The following is a 20,068-nucleotide window of genomic DNA, read 5'->3' on the forward strand; positions in this document are numbered from 1 at the left end:
CGACATATCAACTGCCAAATTAGCCTTCTCAGGAAGGACCTCAGCGCTGCCGGTAAAAGAAGAATTTCCCTTCTTTGCCCCCTCAACAGATCTGGTGCCGCCGCAAGAGCAGGAACGGTGTGAAACAACCTTCACTGATAAGGCCTTGCAAGACCCTCAGAAATATTGGTAGCTTAGCCTCTGTACGAGGGACCTCAGACCCAGGTCCGGTGACAGCCTTACTCGCGCGGGCCTCGAACATCCGTTCGGTAGCACCAAGCCCCACCAAGGCCTCGGGGCGCACCCCGGTATAAGAGCCAGTCGTCCAAATACGGATACTCATGGATACCCTGGAGACGAAGTTAGGCCGCAATCACAGACATCTTTGTGAAGACACGCCCCGCCGAGCTGAGCCAAAAAGAAGCACTCGAAACTGGAAGTGCTCCTCTCCCAAAGCGAAGCGGAGATATCTCCTTTGTGGGTTCCAAATCAGGATATGCATGTGCGCGTCCTGAAGATCCACAACGCTGAGCCAATCGCCCATCTGCAAGGAGGAGCGTATCTGGCTGTGCGTGATCATCTTGAATTTCTCTTGGGGTAGGAAAAGATTGAACTGGGAAAGGTCTAGGATGGTGCGCAGGCCAGCCTGGTTAGGTTTGGGCACCGTAACCAGCTGAGAGTAGAAGCCCTCCCCTCGCTCCCCAAGGGGAACGGGTTCCACAGCTCTGAGGTGCAGAAGTTTCTGAACCTCGGCCTTGAGGGAGGGCGAGCCCGACAGCTGACAGGGAGGGTTGAAGGGTGGGGTAGGGGTAAGCGACTGACGAGACCCATCTGTCTTCGGTGATGGTCTGCCACGCCTCGCAATGAGACGCAATGCGTCCTCCCAACGGTGTCTCGTCTGAGCACGGAGAACCCTAATTTTGTAGGTTTTTCGGTGGTGTTGCCACCTGAACCTGAGGAGGCGGCTGAGGAGTGGGGGAAAAACAGTCCGTTGTTGTCTATGGCGGTTATTCCCCAAAGGGGTATCCACTCAGCGAGATTTCCGATCTAGGAAGCCCCTAAAGCCAGAGGAGGGTCGGTTCTGCGCCAATGGTCTCTGGGTTTTGAAAGGGGTTTTAACAAGGAGCGATAAGGACTTAGCTGTCTGAATGCTAGCCTTCGTCTTGGTGAGCTCTACATCTGATGTAGAATGAAAGCGCTCCACGCCATCGAACGGAAGGTCCAGCACCTAGTCCTGCACCTTTCAAGAATTTAGTAGCATGCAGCCACGCCTGTCGTGAGGTATCAATTCCCAACATAAGGCCCCGAGCCGAGGTGTCTACGTGATGAGCCGCAGCCTCCAGGAAATCCTGGGCCAAGACCCTGGCATCGGATAATCCCGCTTTAAAGTCTACCAGCTTCTCGACCGGGATGCACTCGGGCCTTTCCACATACGCATATTAGCCCCCGCTAACACCAGTTCGGCATTGGCCTGCGTGAGCTGCAAGGCCGAGTTGGCGAAAATATTTCTCCCAAGATAGTCAAGGAGCTTATCCTCCTTTCCCAGAACCTGAGTAGCCGTCGTGGAAGAGGATGCTGCAGGTCTGGACTGCAAAGTGGCCGCAGCCACCACTGTGGAGGAGTGGGCAGACAAGACAGGGCCACCTCTTCCGAAGAATGCAGCCTGTATCGCGCGTCAATTTTCTTATTGACGAAAAGTCCAGAGTGTGGCTTCTCCCAGACCCTACCGACTTCGGCCAGAACGTCCTTCTGCAAGAACAGGCCGGTACGCTCCAAAGAAGACAGGGTGAACGCCCCAGAAAGCATGCCCTCCTGCGGAACGGGTGCCTCGGGTACCGGAACATCTAAGAAGGCCATCATGTCCAGTACCAGGTCATGGAAAGCTCTAATAGAGCAGGGCAGGTCCTAGTAGCCCTGATCGCCTTGCGCCTCATCCAACAGGTCAGGATCCTGATGAGCCGTGTCGGGCGCTGCCTTGTCCACGGGGGACAATGGGGGCAAAGGCGGAAGAGTCGGGGAAGGCACCGTAGGCAAGGGAGGTGCGGTGGAACCATCGGAGGAACAGGAGGAGCCGGAGTCGTGGGCAGACATATCTCCCTAAAAAGCCCTTTGAAATATTCCCTCATGGGGTCGGTACGCATGAGCGTTTGAAATTTACTGAAAAAGGCTTCCTCCGGGGACTGCTTTGGAACCTGAGGCGGCCTCTCATGAGGAGGATAATTCCAGGGACGTAACGGGGAAGGGTTCCACACCGGCCCCTCCACCGACATCCACATAAATCAACGGTGCCGACCCCGCAGGCAATGAAACGGTGTGCGGAAGGGGCATCCAGGCATTCCAGTCATAAACTGGCCGATATGGATGCGCACAAGGGACTATGTTCACCCACGGAACCAAGCCCTACACCTGAAGCCGATGGCGTAGTTGTAGGGGCAGCACCCAAAATGGCTGCTGCGGTGATGGCGAGAACGGGCACCATTTTGTCATCGCCTGAGGGGAACTGCGGCACGTGAGGAAGTGAGGCAGGGGTCCCCGTCGATGGATCAGGGGTTAACTTTAGCCTTAACATAAGGGACCTCGGTAGAGCTGGTACTATGAGGCCTGGAATATTTCTGCGACATACCAACCGCCAAATTAGCCTACCAAAGAAGGACCTCGGCACTGCCGGTAAAAGAAGAACTTTCCTTCTTTGCCCCCTCAACAGGTCTGGTGTCGCCGCAAGAGCGGGAACGGTGATCCCGACCCAAACACTCTAAACAAAGAGGATGGGGATCCGCCCTCGCGAAGCGTCGGTGACACGATGAACAATCTGGAAAGTCTAGTTTGAACGACAGACAGACTAGTACACGATCGCTAGCAAGAGCCAGAGAGGAAAAAAGGGAAGAAAAATCCTCCGAGGATGCAAGTGCGTCCAGTCCCGAACGAGCGGAGAAAAGAACTGATGGGCGATGCGTGGGGCGGAGCCAAGCTGGGCAGGGTTACGGCCACATGCCGGGCCCCATGCAAGAAAGAGGAAGGACAAATTTTAGAAAAACATTTTTTTGGATGCTTTTTACATAGTGCTCCGGACCTGTCCCACAGGACAGAGAGATTTCCCATAAGTATGGAGGAAAGGGGACGGGACGTAGGAGTAATAGGGATTCACCCAAATTCCTCAAGCAGGACACAGTACCTTTCTCAAAGACTGAAGCTGGTGCCACGGCAGTTGTTCCTGGTAGTTTCCTGCAGACCCACGATTCCTGGAGCTTCGGCACGAAAAAGGACGATGAGGGGGTCTGCACCACACAGGGATAAGGCCGGCAGCAGCGACAATGAATAAAAGGTGCGCTCCTTAAGAACAGGAGAGGCTCTTCAGGTGGCTATCCGAACCACTACAGCAGTGTGCAGCGAGTTCGACCATGAAGGGATTCCTCTGACTGAAGATGAGCTGGTAATCCCCACCAGGCTCAAGGGAAGAAGACTCCGGACTGGAGCTTCTCTTAGTCGTTGAAGGGTAGATAGCTCAGGACTGCAGCAGGGCTTCACCGGTACGGGATAGTTGCAGCAGTCGACCTCTCCTCCGCTTCTCTTCGGTTCCTTGTAGTTCCAGTGGAGACCGACTTCCAGCCCAAGAGACCTGCCTTTTTTTGCAAAAATCCCCCATTCACACAGCCTGGCTGTCAATCACACAGCAGGGGGGTTGTCCAGCCCGGAAAACCACCTCGGCCATCATGAAAGTGCGACTTGGGATTCCTAGGATATCTTGTGCAGGGGGTGACTGCACCCCTCCCTCACATTCAGCCCACCTAGACACCTAGAGGAGGGCTTCTTGGCAAAAGCCCGCCAAAAGACAGTGAACAAAGAAGGCAAACCCGTTTTGCTGCGCAAAGCAAAACACAAGGAGTTTAACAAAAAGAAATGGGGAATAAACCGCCCCGGAGCCAAAAGAAAAAATATTTGGTCAAGCTGGTTAAAGTTCAAGGCTAATACAATAGCCTACAATACTACCACGTTTATATAAGATAACCGCGGTAGAAAAGTTTAGGGTAGATACCACTGCCACCAGCCAATTCTAAATGTTAAGAGGGAAAAAATGCTCTAGGAAGTACAGATAAAACGGGCTAAGAATTAACCCTTCCAGAACTCCATGTAAAATGGGGTGTACTGGATCTGTGGTTAATTTGACTGAGTAAAGTTAATGGCAACTTTACTCTTTTCTGGGGGACAGTAGTCACCCTCGGAAATGGAGTTGGTGGGAAGTCTGAACGACATCCCTGTGTCACTGCACTGAAGGTGCTGTGTAACACACAGAAGGGGGCCACTGAAGTGTGTACTCCAGAGCCCACAATCATACAAACAGGTAAAAGACGCATAGCAAAACATGGGTAAGAGTGGGGGGGGAAAGCTCACTCTTACCAAGTGGAAAGAAATAACTCCAGAGATCCAGCAAAGCTGCTGAGGGACTCAATAGGTAAGGGAAATTAGCCATGAAATGAGAATTCTCCCCAACACCACCCGTAACCTGTTTGATTGAAATGTAAGTTAGGCTGTGTAGCTGCCAGGCCAAGGACAGCAAACAGTCCATGCAAAGTTGCAAATGTTGTTGGGATGTGGGGTAGGGGCAATCATTACTGTTTGGCAGAGGGAGGGGGGTGGGATAGGTGGTTTGCAGGGAAGTTATACAAAAAATGCTTGATATGCTTGAGCTTTTTGATAGAATGCAGCGCTATATAGTTTGGGCTCCATTGGACAACCTGAAACTGGCCCCAATAGGGCACAAGGCCTATATTGTTCTGGTTTGATGGGGACTGAGCAGTTTTAGTTTACGAGCTGGAATTTTCAGGGTCTGGGTAACCGAACCAAAATGCAACGCTTACAGCTTTACAATGAATGGCACGGAGCGCATGTATTTAGACAATCTGCCATTATCAATGCTGTCGTACGAGACCCGGGGGATTCTTGATCGACCCATCTCCTAAAACGAGTTTGTGCTGCTATTGAGTCCCTCCCACCCGGAAAGTCCCCTGGCCTGGACAGCCTCACTATTGACTTCAAACACTTTAAATACCTCCTAGCCCATCATTTGACTGCTCTATGGGAAGAATCCTGTACACTGAAAATGCTTCCCCTACATAACGCAAGACCCGATTGCAGTTCTGCTAAAACCTGATGCACCTGAAGAGCAATGAGAGTCCTACGTCCCACTCCCTCCAAAAATCAGATGTTAAAATATTCACCTACGTCCTCGCCCTCAGACTGGCCCCTTACATGAAACACATCCATCCAGACCAATCTGGTTTTGTCCCCAGCCACTCCACAGCGCTCAATCTTAGACGCCTATTCAACGTTCTGACACAGATAAAGCCGGAAACCCAAGATGTTGCAGCGGTTATCAATATCCAAAAGGCTTTGGACGCCATCTCCTGGCAATGTGGACAGTGCTGCATAAATGCAATTTTGGGCACCGAATTATATCATGGGTAGAACTCCTATACATGTCCCCTGCTGCTAGAGTTAACGTAAATGGATCCCTCACGCCCTCCATAGCCATCTATAATGGCAACCGACAGGGTTGCCCACTGTCTCCCTTAATATTCGCTATTGGGATAGAACCCCTTGCAGATGCGATCCGAAACAAACATGGCCACAGGGGGATCAGACTCTTAGACGAGCCCGAAATTCTCACTGTATGCGGACGACGCACTGCTGTTTGTACGCGACCTTACCCAGAATCTTGCCCAAGCATGCAGTATGTCCGAACCTTCGTGACCCTATCTGGGCTCCAGGTTAACTGCAACAAATCCGAGTTATTTCCCCTTACCTACGCCACTGTCGCCCCACCGGACATTATGAGATTCACCTAGACTCCACAGGAAATTAAATACCTTAGGATTGTTGTAACACGCCACCCAACACCACTCTACGCCCGAAAATACGGTATATACTTAGCCCAGCTTACGGCCAAGCTTTGTGTATGGGCAAAGCTCCCACTCACAATAGCTGACTGAGTGGAGCGCCTTAAAATGATCACCCTAGTGAAGATATTATACTACTTCCTAAACATACTGATGTGGCATGGCATTGTGTTCTTTGAAACACTGAAGGTGGAGATTAACAATTTCATGTGGCACACAGGGGCGGACAGGCTAAAATGGGACACATTAACGAGCCCCTACACACAAGGCGGTCTCACCAGCCTAGATTTTGAGAAATACTGGGTAGCAGCACAGACATACTAGTCATCCTACTGGTTCGACATCATACAAGTCACCCACATGTCAAAATCGAACAGCTTCAGGCAGGCGATCCCGATGTGCGTTCATAGATACTGCCAACAAGGTGGAAAGATCCTGAAACCCTATTGCTGTGACTGTGCTGGCTTGGGACAAGAGATGGCGAATATAAACTCCTGCCCCTTTCATGGGGAGTTGTCATTGTGGAACTTTTTACTGTCGTTTCCTAAAATAAAGTATCTGCCCGACAATGGGCGATAGAGGGCTATACAAACATGAGGGATGTCTACAACATGGGGTCCTTTATTACACTTCAGGATCTACCGGGGCCCTCACAAAGGCTCTCCTTGTGCTGGCTACTATACATGGGACTCCGCCGTGCAGCCAAGGCGACTTGGCTGGAATTCCCTACACTAGGTCCTGATGAACCATTGCTGGATATCGTTTTGGCAGGCACAACCGCGCATGGTGGAGTATCCAGGCTATACAACTTGCTACAACAAGGCTCTTACAAAACTCAGATACCAGGGCCAAAGACCTAGCAATAGACATGATGGGAGGACGTGTGCCTGTAGACTCAGGCGATCTGCTTGAACTCTAGGTTTCGACTCAAACAATTCAAGGTTTTGCAGAGGTTCCACTACACCACAGCCAGACTGCACCCCTTTTCTCACGCACAATCCGTCCAATGCCCCAGACGTGGCAGGATATCTCCACATGCTCTGGGACTGCCCCAAACTGCAAGCCTTCGGGAGGTGTTCAGGGGGGGGGGGGGGGGTGAGGGTTGGGGGGCTTGGAGCTATGCGATACAATGTCTGGTATTTGGCTGTAATATAGAGCCCACCCCAATTAACTGCGTTTCCCATGTTCGAGCAACTGCAACGCGGCTTTCACAAGCTGGCGTGCCTCCTTATGTTATTGGCAATCAGATGTATATCACTGCTATGGCTGCGCCCCATCCCCCCCCATCCATAACACTGGTTACGGACCATCATATGGGCCTCTGACCAAGAACATTGTTGGTCCTGGTTACAACCCACGAACTGCAAACCAGTAGACATTTGGCAACCATTTTGTAATTATTTGCTGTCCAAACACTCAAAACAATAGAGACACACTGCACGGTCACTAGCCCATTTCTCTCACTTTGGCCCCTGCTGGGCTGAATGTATGTCCCTGGGGCGCTATACTCTGAATATCATGCTTTGGTCTGTATTGTGCAAATGTGAGCAAACACAAATGTTAAAATGGTCTTCAATTTTCACTGCTGCTGCATTTGTACTCTGTTGCAATGTCGAGCACTACATTTTTCTTTTTTTTTTAAAGATTCTATTAAAGACAATGAGGCGAAGGATTATACCACCCGATTAATGGATGCAAATGTGTAATATATATATATATATATATATATATATATATATATATATATATATATATATATATATATATATATATATATATATATATATAGGTTAGGCTCTAGGAGTGGAACCTGCCTGTGCTAAGCCCCATTTAATTTTAAGGTTTTGGGAGTTTTGCAAGATCACAGGAGTGGTTTGGGGTTTAGCCTTGACCCAAGTTTGGTTGATAGAAGAATAGTTTTTTCTCCTGGATATCTTGCTTGGATTTGCTGTAATGATTAGTTCAAACACTCTTGTAGATACGAAAAAATTCGTTTTTTATTGGTGATTTTCTTGGGTGGCTTTTGTTAGTACAATTGTTAGTGTTTCCGAAACACTGTTAGGACTTTTGTACCTATTCGGTCAGCCGACACGTGTTTCGACCCTGGGGGTCTTTCTCAAGGCATGTGTGAAGTTGCTGTGAGCCCTCATTGGGGTCCTGGTTCCGTTATTTGAAGGCTGTCCTTTTTGGCAGTCTTGGCTCCTGTTGGGTCCTGGAGTTAGTGGAGAGCGTCCTGGGTGCTCTATCCGGCTCCTTTTTTTAAAGATTCTATTAAAGACACTGAGGCGAAGGATTATCCCACCCGATTAATGGATGCAAATGTGTATATATATGCCCAATGTAAAGAAAATAAGAACGTACTGAGAATTACAGTTGACGATGACCCACCCGATCATAGCTAGCTTCAGCTTAGTGGTTTTAGTATTCGGAAGGAATTGAGCCTAAAGTAGCAGGATCTTAAGAAGACCAAGAAGAAAGTTGTGTTAAAACGTCTACCTGTTGGGGCGCAAGTTGAGACAGACAAAAAGGAGGACAAGGAAGGGGAGAGAATGTGATGGACTGTCAGTGAGAGGATTGGCTGGACCGGTCACATGGTTGAAGTTAAACATATCAAAAATGGATTACAAAAAAGGACAATTTCTTGGGAAATATAGAATCTTGACTTTCAATAAAGCTAGTATGGAAAATCAGTATTCTTCCAAACTAATTAATTGAAGTTGCATGTGCTCTAACACAAGTAGAGACTTTATAATAGTATCATCAGGACTGATGGTATGGTAATGTTGGTTTGTAAAGCGCCTATGAACAAAGCGAGTGTTTCAAAGCGGTGGGCATAAGGGGGGAAACAGTAGTTCAGAGCCCTTGAAATTCTGAGATGATAGTCTGAACAGGCAGAGTAAGTGCATGTAACACATTTAACAATAGATATAACAGAAAATATATCAGTCAACAACTCTGCAGTTTTTCCAAGTGCCTTAAGGCGCGAGCATGCAGGGAGGGAAGACAAGAACAGACCACCTTCAGGCATGGTTCGTTCGGATTGCGCAAGTGCACAGTTAGTTACAGGGGGTGGGGGATACGAGAAATAAATCAGATGAGCAGGTGTAGTATAAACAGACCAAAAACAAAGAGGTGATGGCTGGAAGGTTTAGAATGAATCTTAACCACTGCCATTGCTCTGGGCAACCCTCCAGACCACGGTTCTTCACCTGCCAAGCCATTACAGAAAGGGAAAGACCATATGCAAATCAGGCTTGGCCCCACCCCAAAAGGGGCAGTCCAGCCCGAACTGCTAGGTCACATCCCTTCTGCACAAGACCACAAGCATCCCCAAACATGTTTCGCCCTTGTTGGGGCTCATCAGTGAGGAGTAGCTTGGGTCTCTAGGCCCAGCAGGCACGGGACCACGTCTGGGCATACCCGTCCCACTCGGGGTGACAAAGCAAAAACAAAGAGGTAATGGCCGGAAGGTTTAGAATGAATCTTAACCACTGGCATTGCTCTCGTGCAGAAGGGATCTGACCTAGCAGTTCGAGCTGGAATACCCCATTCAGGGTGGGACCAAGACCGATTTGCATATGGTCTTTCCTCTTTTGTAATGGCTTGGCAGGCGAAGAACGATGGAGGGTTTCCCCAGAGCAATGCCAGAGGTTAAGATTCATTCTAAACCTTCCAGCCATCACCCCTTTCGTTATGCTGTAGTATAAACAGACTACAGCATCTTTCTTCATTTTCCCAAGCAACAAGATTTCCAGTCGGTCACACCTTGGCAGCAACAAAACAAGTGGTGATGGCTGGTAGGTTTAGAATTAATCTTAACCCCTGCCATTACTCCGGGCTACCCTCCAGACCATCGTTCTTCGTCTGCCAACCCATTGCAAAAGGGGAAGACCATATGCAAATCACGCTTGGTCCTTGGAAGCAGTCTTTATATTAAAGCGCCCTCAGCAAGCTTCCTTCTTCGCTTTGGCACTCATTCTGCAGATGTGTCGCTCTCATGGAGTATGGTCGAGTGTAAAACATGCTCCAAGCAGAGCAAAATCGTATACTCCCCATCCCCCCCCCATTCATGCTCGAGGGCCACCTCCAAAAAGGCATAGTTTGTACCCCCTCGGTCTGTGTGCTTTTCAGCCTCCAGTGGTCCGCCGCCCCCAAGCATGCTTGAACCATATCATGTAGGCTCTTCACTAGCTTCTCACAAAACTCAATATCTACTATGCTCCTGTCTCAGCAGTATCAACATTTTAAAATCGGTCATCTTCTCCAAATTTTATGGATACTGGTCTCATACTGATCTAGGCTAGCACATGCGAATCAAGATGCTCCTCAATATTCCAGGCTTATGCCAGTACAATCATCTCTACACCGCTCTCTCTCAAAGTATGGGTTCTTTGGGTCCTTTGCAAAATGTTCACCTACTAAGCTTTCCGCTAGCACATTACATCTATGGAACGTGGTCCAACTCATTGAGAACATGTGTTGCTGGTTTGCTATTCGGGTACTGCGGGCCAACAGCTCAAATATTATGTTGCCCCATCTTTAAACCAGGCCACAGCAACGGCAGCCTTGCAGAAACATTCATGCTCCCAGCACCAGAGCAGATTGTACTCTCCTCAGATGTTATCGCAAGGCACGCAAACCGTTTCGATGTGTGCAAGCACCAGTTGGCTTTGGGCTCCACTCAGTTTCATCCATCACCATTGGCGTACAGTGCAAAATTCATCTCCTCTGTGGGGACGTCTGTGGAGCCGATCGCCTTGCAGATGCCTTCTCTGTTCACACACGGGGGTGTCCGTAGTCTCTGCACCCACTTCTCCCTTGATGTTTCTATAGGGGCAATCCTTCTCCATTACCCGCATCTTAGAGTGAGTGAACATGCAGAATTTTCTAATCTGATGGTTGTAGAGCATGCTGCACGGGTGGCAAAGAAATAAAGGGTGAGCTCTAGGGGAATCCCCAATGTACCACCTCTCCAGTTAGATTGTGGAGCCAGCAGCTTCTACTGCCCCCCCCAGCCTGCAGTGTGCCCCAATCTCCCCTTTAGTTGCCTCAAAAGTGACTATCACAGGATCAGGTTATCACTTAATTTGTACATGAAATCAGGTGAGTAATTTTCAGGTTACTCATTGTCACGGTTATTGCTCCGATTAAACACTAACGCATCCAGCCTTCTTGATAGGGATTCAGGGAGTTTCTTGATAGGGCCTAAGGGAGTGATGGCAGGCTCATCGTTGACATCTTTAATAGCTATAGCTTACTCTTTAAGAGACCCGTTGAAAGCCCCAGTGTGAACTCCAGGGTCTAGGCGGCTCTTAGGCACCCACCAATCTTAAACACAATGATGCCACTTATGGCTACCAGTGCAAATTCTTTATTCCTCCAGCAACTGGGCAGAAATTTCGATCAGCCCAGCCGATCTGTCAAACGAGGACTGACTGAAATACAAATAAATTGCAGCAATAGGGCAAACTAAGAAATCTGCTCCAAGGGACTTGAACTTCTGGTAAACAGAACAACGCTTGATAACAATATTGAGAGAGGCTGCAATTTTAGATCACAACATTCCCTCCTTAAGGACCTAAGGAGATATCATGTACTAAAAAACAGAGGGGAGAGAGTATGGGGCAGAGAACTCAGACCTGCCAGCAGGGTCCGGATTACCACAAGGTTAGTCAGAACTAGATTAGAGCTGCAATCCACAGTTGGGTCCCTCTGCATGCTCTTCACCCCTGACCAGTTGACATTCCTTTTTCCACTGTGCCTACTCCAAGAACATTTTCTTATGGGTGGAGATTACACAAAGGCTCACAAAACATAATGCAGTGATCCATTGGGGTAAAGGCATTAAATAAGCATAGATCGTCTAAATGAGAGTATAATTGTGTTATTCAAACAGTACACTTGTTTCACCCCCCCTACCCTTTATAGGCTCACCACCCAACTCCACCCAGCCCCACAAAAACATCACTCCACCCTTGCTGCAGCCCACTCACAAATCTACCCTGTCAAAAAAGGCAAACGCCTCCATAGAATCACCCACCTTACAGCCACTCCACACCTTCCAAACATCCCTCAACACCAACATTAGGGCGTTATGGTTACTAGTTGTGCTACTTCAATAGCAACCCCTTCCATGTCAGTTTGATTAGGCTCAATTAGTCAAACGCTTAACTCATAAAGCAAAGAAAATCAACATCCATTAGTATTTCTATAGGCGAAATGCATGCATTTCTTGTCGATAAGAATTGCCTAAAATTCAACTGGATGAATCGCAGGTCAGTTGGAGAAAATCTCAATTTATGAAGAAAATAAGAGTACCGCCAAGATTGTGCAATTTTTCCTGAGAAAAACAATTTAGAGAACCTGGACCGGGAGTCTGTTTAATGAGGTCCCTACACAAAGAAGGGGCCGGACCGAAGGGGTATTAGCAAATCGATGGAAAGTCAAAAGTCATGGGACTTCCAATAAAAGATCAAGTGTGCACACACAATTCCATTGAAAGTTCCCCTAAAAGTCTACCTTTGTGCACCTTCATCCTAATCCCCTCATCATTGCTCTTGCAAATCGCTTGCATACATCTGTACAAATGGTCCGAGCACTGCAATGCATGCAAGCTATCCTCTACTTTTAAAACACTTTGCCGTTTACAAGCCCTCAACCTGAAAGCAAATAGCATTCCTGTTAATGTATGGACTGTCCAACTTCATAGTCGCAGAGAAATTCACAGCAAATAGTCAACTTTGTACTACAAGCTTTCAATATTTGTTTCAAAGACTAAAATGAATATGCTACTACAGAATCTCAAACTAAATTATCACATCAAAAAGAGCCTAGAACCCTTACATCACCAAAAAAAAAGGGAGGCAGAATCACAGATCATAGACAAATTCATAATAAGCCCTTAACGCACACACACAAATGCCCCCTTGACACAAGTCACTCCAGACAAAAAATACACTGATAAATGTTTAAATCACAAAATACACATAAAGCGCTTCAATCGGAAGCTGGAACATGATTGGTGAAAAAGCTTTAACTGGCAAGACAATGCAGCATAACTTTCACTCTCAGAGACCATATAAAGCTTTGGTTCTAAAGGCAAATAAACTACAAACTCAAAATGACAATGCACCCTCAGAAAAATGTCTCAAATTATCAACGAAACAAGAAATCCAAACTCATGCAAACAAAACGCATGTCATCAACAAGAACTATGCAATATAACAAACCACTTCAAAAACACCTACGGATACAGAAGAAACAACTAAGATCCCTCTCCCAGTCATTTTCACAAAAAGACGAAGTGGTTAAGAATTGCATCTTCAACATTATCCTAAATCAGGCAACAATGCACCACATCCCGCAAGAAACTTACAGTCAAAGCACTGGTTCAATCAACAATTGTGTGGCTAGAATAGATTATGTAAGCATGATGCATTCCAGATGACTGACTTAAGATACAACTAATCCAGAAGACATGCAGGTCTAACACCGAGTCTTGACAGAACTGCCACATGACACCAGCATCGACACCACCCAAATGGCTATTGGTCAAGAAGAAATACACTTTTAAGCAACTTGCATTACCACGCACGGCATTGGAGGCCATTAGGTCGAATTCAGAGGAAAAATTATCCAATACCTTTGAAGCCCCCAAAGCAGGCCCGTCGGATCCAGCAGCGACATAATCCTATACAGCACATGTAAAGAGGAACCGTGGCTTGGTGTTTTAACATTATTGCCAAACCTTTCCATGGGCAATTTTCAAAATCCAGGATAACCTACATTTCTGGAAAACATTAAAGACTTAGTTTGTCAACAAACAAATAAGCAACACTCCGCCATCCACATCCAACCAAACATAGTTTGGAAATGCACTAAACCAAACAAACTTCTGGAGTTCCGTACGTACCAGGATTATCTTAACACAGTTAACTGCAGAACATCTCAAAGCAATTTCTTGTGGCAGGTCAGCAACGAGAACCCAGCAAAGTATTGCCATCAGAATCTGGAATCTTTCCACACAACTTCCCAAATAGCAGCTGGAGGCTCCGAAGCAGCTTAGCCATGGTCAATCACAATAAAAACTGATGACTAAACTACACATGCACTTTTCCCCCAGACCTGCTCTCCAACCTCAAGTCAACACACCCTGTGCCCTCATTTTACTTGATCTCTCTTCTGTCTTCGACACGGTCAACCATGCCATCCTGCTCAACCATCTGTGATAACCTGGGTATCACCGATCAGGCTCTGGCTTGGCTGACTTCTTTCCACTCCGATCAACCTTCCCAGGTCCAACTTGGGTCCTTCCTCCCCTCCGTCTCCAACTCCACCTGTGGTGTTCCCCAGGGGTCTAACCTCTCTCTCCCTGGCTGTTCAACAAATACCTGGCACTTCTTACCCAGTGCACTGCCGATCTCTGCCCCAACTTTCAGTGCTATGAGGATGACACTCCGGTCATTTTCAGGCTCTATTCAGCCACCTCTTCGGGTGTCCAGCCAAAGTTTCGAAACAATAGTTTCGAATGCCAAAAGTTCCAACACAAAAGTTTCTAATTTATTTTTTAATTATTAAAGGGTTATTTTAATTTAGTGAAATAAATGTTTATAAAAAAAACAGGGTTTAGGACCCAAGTCCAAATTCCACAACCCCAAAAAAAAAAAAAACATTTTTCCAACACATAAGTGTTGCAACTATTACCATTCAAAACTATGACTGTAGAAACAGTCACTATAAACCCCTCTTCGCCTTCTCTCCGACTGTCCATCTGCTATCTAGGAGTGGTGTGCCACCGATCATCTCGTCCTTAATGCCAGTAAGACTGAGATTCTCCTCATCGGCACCCCTGCTCCCTCCTTTCCTGTCTCTCTGGTCAGCCTCTTAGCCCTCTGCCTGCTCCCACATGTGAGGCTAAAAACCACAGGGTCATCTTCGACTCCACAATCTCCTTCTCCCCTGACATCTCTGGCGTCTAAGAAGTCACCATCAGCAGCACCTCCTCAGAGGTATTCTTCATTTCCTCTCCTTCCCCCAGAAGCTCACTGTCTCCAGAGCACTGGTTCTCTCTAGGCTGGACTAGTGCAACAGCCTCTTTCTAAACCTGCCTGCCTCTACCCTCCGACCTCTAAAATTTATCCAGAATAGGACTGCGAGACTTGTCCTTGGCCTTAAGCCTAAGGATCGCATTTCTCCAGGACTGAAATTTCTGCACTGGCTCCCAGTGGCCTGCAAAGATGAAGTTCAAAACCCTATGCATTTTCCTCAAGGACTTCTGGGGCCTGGATCCTCAATACCTTCAACTCTCTTCCTAAATATCTTCCCTCTCAAGCTCTTCGCTCATCCGCCTCCAACTCCCTCAAGGTCAGTCGCTTCTCCAAGCAACGGGTTGGTGGTAGATCTCTTTCTTCAGCTGGGGCCTCCCTCTGGAACAGCCTCCCTGTCTCTGAAAATTGAGGAACCCCATCTCCGGTTCCAGAAGCATCTCAAGACAATCCTCTTTGCCTCTGCTTTCTCTCCTCTTCTCCCCTGCTGACTCCTGGCTGAAACAAACTGCACTGGTCACCTGGCTACCCTCTGTTCTCATGCTCAGGTCCACTCCCTGCAAGTTGCACACTCACCTGCACTGCCCCTCTGGCAACCCTTTCACTCTGGGGCTGTTCTGTATCCCACAGCCCCTACTAGCACTTGACACGATGTCTGCACTCAACCTTGCACCTGCCACCAGCTGGCTGTACTTCTTGTTCACATTTATTGTTCTAGTTATTAATGTTATCCTATGGACTGCACTTCCCCTCCCCCATGCCACCCTCGCACTTCTCCCCTTCCCCACCTGGCCTAGTAAGATCATTGTCTTTGTCTTCCCTCTGTTCCCCTCCCTTGCCTCGTCACGCCTTGAAACACTTTTTGTATGTGTTATAAATGCCCCCTCATATAATATGAATTACATATTAAGTCCAGATTTATTGCAGTACACCCATGGATGTCGGCCACAATGCCTAGGCCGTGGAGATATTTATAAGGGGAGGACAGGGTGGGGGGGCTACCTCAGAGCCTAATGCAAGAGGCCGACTGGGTTCTTCTCTCAGGTATTCCCCACTTCTATTTTACTCCACTGTGACTGGTTCCACCCAGTTGCGAGTTCCCATGCTGCCCCTTTTTGTTGCTCCACTGTTATTCAAATTCTAAGTGAGACATGCTGACAATGGCCATGGATACCAGCCCACAGTAAATTGCTCCAGGATTCTCTTCAAAGTGCTGCTGCCAGAAGGTACACCTCTTCCAGGACATTGGTACAGCACCGACAGATATAGTACTCCAAATTCCCAGCTGGGTCTCGCTACCGACTCTCACTGTAACACTCAAAGTATACTTTCCAGCGCATAATAAAGCATATCAACTAAGTGACCCACAGAAGCAGCAGAACATGCCCTCTGAAAACACATCAAAAGTCAAAGGTTTACAGCCACCTAAACCAACAAGAAAGTCTCAACCAACACACCCATGCACTATAGGCACACGGGGCATCTGTATACAGCTACCTCCTGCTCTCAACACAAACCACCTAGAAACACTCCGACATGCAGTACTTTTGCACTTCAAAACTGCACACACGAACACCAGAGCCGAGCTAGCTTGCATGTTCCCTCCATCCCCACTAACCAAACCCAGCCCCCCCCCCTTCTGATCTCATAAGGCAAAGAGACCATGCAAATGGCAGCAGACCACAGTACAAACAGCAATAACAATTTCCCATCCTCCCGATTCAAAAGGATAAAACATACAGCCATTCATGGGCATCTGTCATAACCTCCGCCCCAGTCTCACTTTATTAAACATGAAACCTCTGCACGCTACTCCTTACAAAAAAAAGCTACCTTAGCCGCTTGCCAAACCTACTCTCGTAACTCTGTATTTGCCTCTCTAAACTATTGTATGTATCTGTATCACTGCAATTATGTATTTGTACTATTCGTATAACCAGTGCCCCGTTTCCTGGCGCGCATTACTAATGTTAAATAAACAAAAGAAATACTGTGTCTCACCATCTTCCAACTCTGCGACTGATACAAAATACAAATTCAGGGTAAATAATGTTCTCTTTAAAAGAAATGTGAAATTAAATCCAACACCGGAATGGAGAAAGTAACTTTTGCATATTCATTACCATGTGCCATGAAGCTTAACGTTCCATCCTGCTGTGGGAACGATGCACAGTAGTTGCGATCACTGCAGAGTAGACAATTCAAAACAGACTCAAACGGGAGGTCTGACACAGAATGATCGAGCAGACGCTCAGAAGATCCAGAGTCCACTTCACAAAGAGAGAGGTTCGCAGCTCCCAAACGAGGACAGACGTCTTTTTGTGAACAATGTAATAAAGTCTCAAATGGCAATATTTTGCCTCCAACTAACTGAAGCTGTTCAGACATTGTCCAAAAGCCAACATGGTCTGGGACATCGGAAACCTGAAAGGATTTAAAAGTCTGAGTTAGTACTTTTAGAGACTCAACAACGTAACCCTTGATCATATGAAATATTAAAGACTGCTAATCAAGCAAATAGATCCCAATAGTTAACAGAGCAATTATTTCCCATTTTTATAAACACAAACATGACCAGCACACAACAGTTTTTAAGAATCAAAATTCATTTGTGAAATGTAACAGTTTAGAAAGACATTCACAACTTCGAAGCCAACTGGTACTACTGAAGTGTAGGAAGAGGATTATTACATACAGTGCAATGATGTAACATGACCATTTGAAAAAAAAATGGTTTCATAATTACAAAGCACAAAGCCTCCAATTTATACTAGGAACAGCAGCACTAGCTGCGAACATTGCAAGGCACATCAGTGAGCTGAAAGAGGTGATAACGGCACGAACCAGAGGCATTGGTCCAAAGCAAAGTTGAATGTTCCATTTATCCCCCTTAAAAGCATCACGACAGCCCCTTTAAATTAGAGAACGAAAGTGAGAAACCAAGTGCGAGAGGGGAGGTATGCTGAGGGGAGTACAGGGAAAGGAATAAGGAACAAGTTACTTACCTGTAACTGTTGTTCTCCAGCATGGGTCTGGCATGGATTCACATGCGAACCCTCCCACCTACCCTACCCCTCTGCGGCTCTTCACTTGGTCATACTGCCGCTTGGCGTGCTATCAAATCTGAGGATGCCTGCCAGAGGCGGGGCTTAGGGAGAGGGCAGTCATTGGCTGGGGGCAGTATGACCCAGAGATCAGTGATTGGTTACTACTAAGAAAGACAGATCAGAAACGAAACTGATACTGATTTTTTCTTTACCGAGGATTCCCAGCCTGACGACGGGGAATATTCATGAGCATGTGAATTCATGCCAGACCCCATGCTGGAGAAAACATGCATCCTCCAGTACTCAGATTGTGCGTCATGCTTAATGTAATTGGTAGCAACTCAGACACTGGTAGTATAGCTCAGTGGCAAAGCGCTCGTCTTGGAAGCAAGACGACGCAGAGCAACACAGGTTCGAATCACAGGTCCGCACTTGGAACCAAATCGGTATTAAGCACGTTATAAATTTTTTAAATTCTAATTATATTAACAACTGCCATCCAGGATAATCCTCCTGTACCAGGTCCGGAGACGCTGACTACATACAAATCCTACAAGTACAGCCATGGCACCATGCGTTCAATTGGCCATTTCACCAGGTGCATTTGTTCTGGAGACACCGGATCTTTAGAAACTGAAGACGGTCGCAATTTTGCGAACGGTCCGGCCATGTTGGAAAAGTAGGTCACACATTAGTAATATATATTACAAATTGTTACTTATTGTGTAGTCTCAAGTTTGGAATAAAGGTATAGATTAATAATGTTGTCAAACCCCACCCCGTCGTGGTTAGAAACACCCGTAAACTCACAGTAGAAAGTCTCTCCCGCCCATCTTGTCAGATGCCCTCAAAGCCTTTCCAATCACAAATACCAACCCAGAGAGTATCTCTTCTATCACAACTGCCTAAAATCTACCATTGATGGAGTAGCCCCACTTATTCTTAAAGGAATATTACGCTCAAAAATATTGTCCCGAGCGTTCGGGCATGTGTTTTTAAGCATAAATTGATCGATCGTACAAACATTTCCTATGCACCTTACCATAGTTTTCCTCACTTTTACACAGGCGAAATCAGGCAGCAGGGCGTGGCCATCTTGTGCTAATCTTATCCGTTGCTGCATCACCCTAAGGCGAATTGCCCTGGCGGCACTAAACCATATCCCACGCCCCCTGAAACTGACATCACTAGACGCATATGGCCCATTTCACAACGCCAAGGCACGTCTCGTGTCAACGTTCTCTGCGCTCCTGCTATTGACGTGTCTCCATGGAAATGGCAGGCCGCCTCTTTCCTCAACAAGTATAAACAGACCGCTTCTCATCAGACAACAGTTGCTTTTTCAATCGTTTCACTGTCTTTTTTTGTGTATCCTCTGGCTCGTTTCTGCTCTGTTCAGCTATCTACGTTGCTCGTAGCCCGTGCGAACAGATAATAGTACTATCATTACTATCTATCTTAATTTAGTTGCATAATGGCAACAATACAGCCCTACCAGTACAAGCCAGAATTTTCTGAGGTGGAATTAGTCGAAAGATGCGGAAACAATGGGGCTTCGGACGACAGTTGGGAGGACGGATCAAGAGCCTGAGCATAGTCGCATGAAAGACTTTTCCACCTGGTGTACCTGCAATCAGTGTGAGATCATGCCAAACGAGGAGGAGAACTGCTGCTGCCGAGAAAACTCTGGATGCTTGGCCTACATATTGGAAGACGAGACACGGCCGCAATGCGTTACCGAGCTGCACGACTTCAGGGCAGCCTGCCTCACACGGTCCGCGTTGAGGATTATGACGGTGCTTATGCACGAACTTTGCACAACAGTACACCCTCGCAATCTAATTAACGAGTAAGTGTACTCTAGATTGGATGTCACTTTGACCACTGAGGCCATTGACATTCTTTGCCAGTCTCCTATATTGTTGTAACTTCAATCTATCTGTGCCAAATTAATGTAGTCTTGCAATTCTATACATCACTCACGATTTGGAGAAATCATACTGGTCATCACATGTGTCTTTCACATACAACCAAGAAATAATTTTTCTGTGCCCCAAACGTTACGGAATGCATAGCTATTCACTTTTGTAATGGGTCTACACTT

At 47.0% G+C, this 20,068-nt stretch overlaps 1 protein-coding gene across 4 annotated transcripts in view; it reads right to left on the reverse strand.

The window, feature by feature from the left end:
• TICRR (TOPBP1 interacting checkpoint and replication regulator) overlaps positions 1-20,068 on the reverse strand; it is a 1,117,313-nt gene that overhangs the window by 1,017,843 nt on the left and 79,402 nt on the right. For all 4 annotated transcript variants that reach the window (XM_069624305.1, XM_069624303.1, XM_069624304.1 and 1 more), the window contains exon 2: positions 17,041-17,341. In XM_069624305.1, coding sequence (XP_069480406.1) covers positions 17,041-17,341 — 301 coding nt within the window. The remainder of the gene's footprint in view (positions 1-17,040; positions 17,342-20,068) is intronic.

The sequence above is a fragment of the Ambystoma mexicanum genome, chromosome 11 (genome assembly GCF_040938575.1).
Source record: "Ambystoma mexicanum isolate Mex_15411 chromosome 11, UKY_AmexF1_1, whole genome shotgun sequence".
Classification (NCBI taxonomy): domain Eukaryota; kingdom Metazoa; phylum Chordata; class Amphibia; order Caudata; family Ambystomatidae; genus Ambystoma; species Ambystoma mexicanum.